Below are 6,642 nucleotides of genomic sequence, written 5' to 3'. Positions count from 1 at the left end.
GCAGCGGAAGCTTCTCGGCTGACAGATGAACTCACCTGCGACTGCTGCTTTTCTTTCGGTTTGGGAAGCGGCATGATACCCCGAGAATCCGGGGGTCCAGACTGAATTTGCAACACACCAGCAGCAGCACCTGCAGCGGAGGAATGCCTTCCACAAACAACGCTAGTGTATGGCCGCCAGCCACAGCAGCAGCAGTAGCAGTAGCATCTAGCAGGCAGCATGGCATGCAGTAGAATGCAGTGCACTTCTCCAAATCGTCACCACTGCTGCGGCAGGAACAGCAGCAGCAGCGACAGAAGATGAATGCGGATGGGCAATCGGTCTACGTTCTGCCTGCCGCTGGAGCCCCAGCCCACGGGGTCAGCAGCGGCAGCAGCAGTGCAACTTTTTCTCGAATGCGACGCGGTACACTTCAGAGGAGGAACAGTGCCAGCAACGATGATGCTGCTGCAGCACAAACGGCAAGGCGTGTTGAGGCCCGCACCGAATTCGCCCGGCGAGAGCGCAGGCATGCTTCAAGGCAGCAGCAGCAGCAGCACCCTCAGCTGCAGCCGTCGCAGGTGCTGCAGAGGCCTCTTGCACATAAAAATCAAGACCTAGGCGGTGTACGTCTTATCTTCGCAATAGAGGGCAGACGGGCACTGCCTGCGCGCGACGCGGCAGCTCCACAGGGGGTTGCTGCAGCAGAAGCAGCTGCAGCAGCAGCAGCAAGGGGAGTCCGGACGCCAGCAGCTGCAGCGGGAAATGACAGTCTTCACGCTGCACCCCCCATCTCCCTCAACAGCAGCGCCAAGCAGGAGGCTCGTGGTGCGACAGGCGTCTCAGCAGCAGCGTGCAGGATGCTGTCCGCTAGAGAGGCTCTCCGTGCAGCAACAGCAACACCAGCAAATGCCAGGGCAGCAGCAGTAACTGTAGCAGCGCCAGCAGTAGCCGCAACAACAACGCAACTGAAAACAAAAAGCAGCAACAACGGCACGCCAATAGAGCCCCACAGCAGCATTCTTGACAGCGACACCCCGCAGCACATTGTCGAAAGAATCGTTTCTCGCGTGCGAAGACGCGTGGCCGCAGAGATGAGCAGCAGCAGCAGCAGCAACAACAGCGAGGTTAGCAGCAGCAACCCCTGGGGTTGGCAGCGGCTCCGCCGGACATCGCGAACCTCTCGGCGACTGCAGCACCGCAACAAACACAGCGGCAGCAGAAAGCACAGTGGCGCAGCAAGAAGGCTCGCCTCTGGCAGCAACAGCAGATCCAGCAGCAGCAGCACCAACAGCACGTTCAAAAAGGTCAACAAAAGCAGGCATCGTCACGGGGAACGGCCAGGGCGTACCAGACGGCGCAGCCGCAGCAACGGCAGCATTCGCAGTAACAGCAGCACGAGGGACCGCAGGAAGTTGGGGAATGATCAGACGCCGTCTGCCTCCCTCGACCGTACCGTGTCTCCCAAGGCGAAGGCAGAGAAGGCAGAAGACATTTTTAATACCGTAGGGCTCCTTGCCTATATCGTGCATGCTGCCGCCATACCTGCAGCTGCAGAATCAGACGCATGCGTCTTTATCGGAAATTATGCTCCGCTTGCACTATGTTTTCGATGATATAGTGCTACGTTGCTGGTGCTGCAGGCTGGAGGAGCGTCATTGCAGCAAGGGTTGAATAGAGAGCTGCTGCTTGGATGCAGCAAAGGCAGTGGCAGCAGCAAGACGGAGTCTTTGATAAGCCAGTGGCTCAACTGCTCTTCTGCGGTAAGTGGCACTGACCTTCTGCCTGTTTAATGATTAAAACCACAGTGCAAAAATTCCAGGGCACACTATGTTTGCGCAGTAGCCCTGTGCAGGGCTGTTTCTGAACTGCTTAACCCGCTGCTGTTGATGCGCTGCTGCTATGTTGCTGCTGTTGTGCTGGCGCTGCACAGTTTCTGCTGGAAGACGGGCCCAAGGAGCTTCAGGATTCCCAGTCTCTCGTGGATTCTTCCGCCGGCGTGACTCTCGGGTCGTCTATCTTCAACATTCCCACGAAAACAGTAGCAGCGCCAGCAACAGCAAAGCGACGAAGCCGAAGAGACAGTGCTCCCGAGTCTGCTGCCCTAACCGGCCTAGAGGAGGACATTATTCTAAACGCAAGGCCAGAGGAACTCATAGCTCGTATCAAGCGACGCCTTGGGCTCCTCAGCAGCAGGAGCAGCAGCACCAGCAACCGCAGCAACAGCAGCAGATGCCGCTGCTGTTGCAGGACACGCCGATGCTCGTGCAGGAGGCAGCGAAAAGATGCAGCGTGCAACAATTCGCCGTCTTTGTCGCGAGATTCAGAGCGACTGCTGGAGGAGACACAAGAAGCCCGGGACGCCTCTCTGCTTGGGGGAGACGCTAACTGCAGAGAGCACCAGCAGCAGCAACAGGAGCACACGGCTGGAAAAGGGCCAGTGCTGTGGCTACACGGCGACCGGCGGCCTCCAAGTCTCACCCTTAGTGCCCTTGAGCAGTCGCAGGAAGGTCATTCTCGTTCGAACCAGCAGCAGCTGCAGCAACAGCAGCAAAGACAGCATCGGCAACTTGCATTTGGGGTGACTGAAAGGCAGTTGCCAGCAGAAGCAGATTTTTGCGAATCCCCCTTCGCACAGTTTGCCCTGGATTCGTCTGTTGCGGCTGATGCTGTGCAAGACGACGCAGCAGCACCAGCAGCGACAGCAGCAGATACAGTACAAGCAACAACGACAGTAGCAGCAGCGGCAGCAGCAGCAACGGCAACAGCAGCAACAAAAGCAGAGGCATTGCCTCTAAATGACAGCCTCCTCTTCCGCCTGTCCCCTGACTCGTCCTGCCACCCGCGGTCTCCCTCGGAGTTTGCCCTCGATGCCTCTCCCCAACAGCTGCAGCAGGTGCTGCCCCAGCAGATGCAGCAGCGACGCCGGCGACTAGGCGAAGAAGGCCTATCTGCGTCTGAGACAGAGTCGCCGAAGGAAGAACAGCAGCAGCAACGGCAGCAGCAGCGTCACAGGGACACTGACTACGTAGATGATCTGACACGCCAGGTAAAGCAGCAGCACGAGCTGGCGCAGCAGCACCGGCAACCCCAAAGATACCGAAGCATAAGTGCTAATTGGACGCTGCAGCGAGAGGTGGAACCGCAGCGTAAGGGAGAGGCCGGAGCAGCGCAGCCCTCGCAACAGAAGCAACAGAAGCCGTTGGTAGGGCAGAAGCAACTGCAGCAACAGCAGCAGCAACAGGACGAGACGGCACGCCTGCGCCCTGACGGGAGTTGTGGGGACAATGGGGATGAAGCAGCAAAGCGGGTTCGATCACAAGAGGATGAACAGCAACAGCGGCAACAGCAGCACATGATTGGAGCTGCCACAGAGGAAACAGCTCAGCTCGTAACCGCGGAGAACCATGCTACAACAGAATCTTTCCGGAAGCAGCAGTTGCAGCAACAGCAGGAAAAGCAGCAGCAGTCGCAGCAGCAGCAGCAGGGAGAGCAGGATGCTCCCGAATCACCAAGCGGGGGATGGGTCAACGATGCAGCAGCAGCACAACTACCTCAGTTAATAGAATCGACAGCAGTAACAGGATATCCTGTATCAACGGAGAATTTTGACGAGGTTGCTGCGGCGTCTCCGGCACTAATTAATTCAGCAGCACCAGGAGCAACAGGACCAGCAGCAAGAGCAGCAGCAGCACAAGCAGCTCAAGCGGACCCAGTAGCAGAGTTGAATTCAACACCAAACGAATTTGTAGGATATACAGTAGCATCAGCAACAGGTAACGCCAATGCTGCGGGTTCAGAGGCGGTAGTTCTTGAGCTGCCATCAGGAGCTACAGGAGCATCTGCAGCAGACCCGGATGCTGTTGAGAGTGACGAGATGCAAGCCGCAGCGTCAACAAGCCCTGTGGACGCATGCGGCGTTGTGGGGATTACTGCCACAGATGCTGCTGAGTCTCTTCTCGCTTGCGCTGCAACAATACAGCGGGCTCGGCTGGAGGTAGCAGGCGTACCTGACGCAGCTGCCTGTGCAGCAACACCAGAAGCGGCAGCAACAGCAGCCATACCTCCAAATGCAGTGGAATTTCCCGCAGTTGTAATCACAGCTCCTACTGCTGCAGCCGTTGATGCTGCTGTCCCAACTCATTCTGTCTCCGAGGTGGCTGCGCCTGCTGCACCACGAGTCTCTCCCGTTGCCGCTGCAGCAACTGCTCTAACTGCTCCTGCTTTTGGAGTAGCTGCTGCTGCAGCGGCTGCTCCTACTGCAGCAGTAGCTGCTCCTGCTACTGCATTAGTTACTCCTGCTGCTGCAGCTGCTCCTGTTGCAGCATTAGCTGCTCCTGCTGGTGCAGCAGCTGATCCTGCTGCCTCAGTAGCTGCTCCTGCTTTTGAAGTAGCTGCTCCTGCTGCCTCAGTACCTGCTCCTGCTGCTGCAGTGCCTGCTCCTGGTGCTGCATTAGCTGCTCCTGCTTTTGAAGAAGCTGCTCCTGCTGCCGCCGTAGCTGTTCCGACTGCTGCAGTACCTTCTTCTGTTGCTACAGTATCTGCTCCTGCTTTTGAAGTAGCTGCTCCTGCTGGTGCAGCAGCTGCTCCTAGTTTAACTGCAGCTGCTCCTGCTGGTGCAGTAGCCGTTCCTAGTTCTACAGTAGCTGCTCCTGCTGCTGCAGTAACTGCCCCTTCTGCTGCAGTAGCTGCCGCTGCTGGTGCAGTGGCTGCTCCTGCTGGTGCAGTAGCTGCTCCCAGTGAAGCAGTAGCCGCTCATGCCGCTACAGTAACGGCTTCACTTCCTACAGGAGCTGCTCCTGCTGGTGCAGTAGCTGCTCCTGCTGCTGCAGCACCTGCTCCTGCTGCTATAGTGGCTCCTGCTGCTGCAGTAGATGCTCCTGCTGCTACAGGAGCTGCTCCTGCTGTTGAAGTAGCTGCTCGTGCTTCCACAGTATCTGCCCCGGTTGCTGCAGTAGCTGCACCTGCTGCAGTAACTGCTGACCGCGTTGACGCATGTAGGGGCAGCCAAATGTTTGCTAATTTCGCGTCTGCAGCAGCGGCCCTACAGCGAGCAGCAGCAGAAGCGTCCTCTACTTGCGAAGTGCCGCAGGCATTTCGTCACTTTCCACAGGAATGTGTGCTGCAGCCGCTTCCAACCTGCAACAGCAGCAGTAACAGCAACCATTGCTACTGTTTGCAGATTCCCTTCGTTAGCCCTTCTGTGTCTGCTGCTGCACTTGCGGCATGTTCGGGCTGTCTCCAGCAGCATCTGTTGCTGCAGCACCACAAACAGCTGTACGTGCCGCAGCACGAACAGGGAAAGCAGCCTCAACCCGCCTATCTGCAGCTGCTGCTGCGAGAGCAGCAGCAGCCAAGTACGGACCTGGCTGCTGGAGTCCAAGTGGCCTCACTACCAACCGTGAAAGTGACAGCAGCTGAGCAGCAGGAGCAAAGGCCACTGCAGCACCACCAGGAAGCATCAGGTCAGCATTTGTTGCAAATGCTCGCAGCAGCTGTTCATCTGCCTTCCAAGGAATGCCGACACGGGCGGCGGACCCGCAGACAAAGCAGCAGAAGCAGTAGCGAAAGCAGCAGAAGAATCAGGATACCAGAACGAAGAGGTACAGATGAGGCTCAAATTGTAAAACGGAATGCGAAGAAGGAGAAAGAAGGGAGGAAAGACAAAAAAGACAGAGGGAGAACACCCCCCAAACATGGCGGGCGCTGCAGCAGCGGCAGCAGCAACGGCAAAAGGGTGTCAGAGAGACGAGAGGGGAAGATAAACAGCAAACATAGCAGCACATATGTCACGCACGCAGCACGTGAAAGAAGGCGCAGCAGCAGCCATCGTCAAACATGCATACAGCAGGAAGCTCTGTCTGCTGCTGCAGCTGCAACCGCACCTGCGGCTGCTAGTGCTGCTACAACAGCTGCTGTAGCAGTCCCTCGAAACAAAGACTTCACCCAGAGAAGGGGGCGGCTAGAGGGCAGCAACAGGCAGCAGTGGAAGGTGCTGGGGAGTAAGGACTACGGGGCGGAGGAGAAGCTGGCAAGAAGCTTTAGACTGCAGCAGCGGTGCCGTTTGCTTCGGCTGCTGCAGCAGCAGCTGGAGCTGCAACAGACGCATTTTTCAACTGCTGCACTGTTGAATGACTGAATGAAACCCCAAAAACGCAGTCGCAAAAGAAGCAACAGTGCACCCCGCTTCACCACCAAGCCCGGAACGTTGCAGTGCAGACGACACTGACACAGAACACGTGCGAGCTTCTTCTAGAGGTATTTTGTTGCCACTTCCGCCCTGCTGCCGGTAGCAGCAGCAGGGTGGCCTCTCTCTGCTGGGTTGGCCCTGCTGGGCGTGAGGGGGGCCTACGGGGAGGGAAGCAGGCAGCGAGTAATGGCGGCGCTACGGTCGCTAATCTGCCTCCATTTTAATCTGGGAGTGTGCAGACACCCGAACGCTCGCAGCAGCAGAAAGACTGATGCTGTGCTGCTGCAGGGGCGCCAGCGCCACAGCATTTCGTGCCGAAGAGGCATTTTTTTTGAGAACACTAGGCCCGCGAGTTTGCTGCACCCGTTAGGCGGCATTCATGCACGGCGAAGCGATTGAAGGAAAGACTGCTGCAGCGCTGCTGCAGGATGCTTGCGTGCTGCTGCAGTGACATTGCAGGGGGGGGGGGGGGG

General features: G+C 57.6%; 1 protein-coding gene across 1 annotated transcript; it reads left to right on the top strand.

Annotated features, from left to right (window-relative positions):
- Positions 1-395: 395 nt before the first annotated feature.
- Positions 396-6,118, top strand: EAH_00017650 (hypothetical protein, conserved; the record flags this gene model as incomplete). Its single annotated transcript, XM_013397610.1, has 3 exons — positions 396-1,484; positions 1,623-1,742; positions 1,913-6,118. 3 exons carry the CDS (start codon positions 396-398, stop codon positions 6,116-6,118), a joined length of 5,415 nt encoding a protein of 1,804 aa, XP_013253064.1.
- Positions 6,119-6,642: the final 524 nt, after the last annotated feature.

The sequence above is a fragment of the Eimeria acervulina genome, genomic scaffold, assembly GCF_000499425.1.
Source record: "Eimeria acervulina Houghton genomic scaffold, Eah_scaff113, whole genome shotgun sequence".
Taxonomy (NCBI): Eukaryota; Apicomplexa; class Conoidasida; order Eucoccidiorida; family Eimeriidae; genus Eimeria; species Eimeria acervulina.
This window is presented reverse-complemented; position numbering and strand designations above follow the sequence as displayed.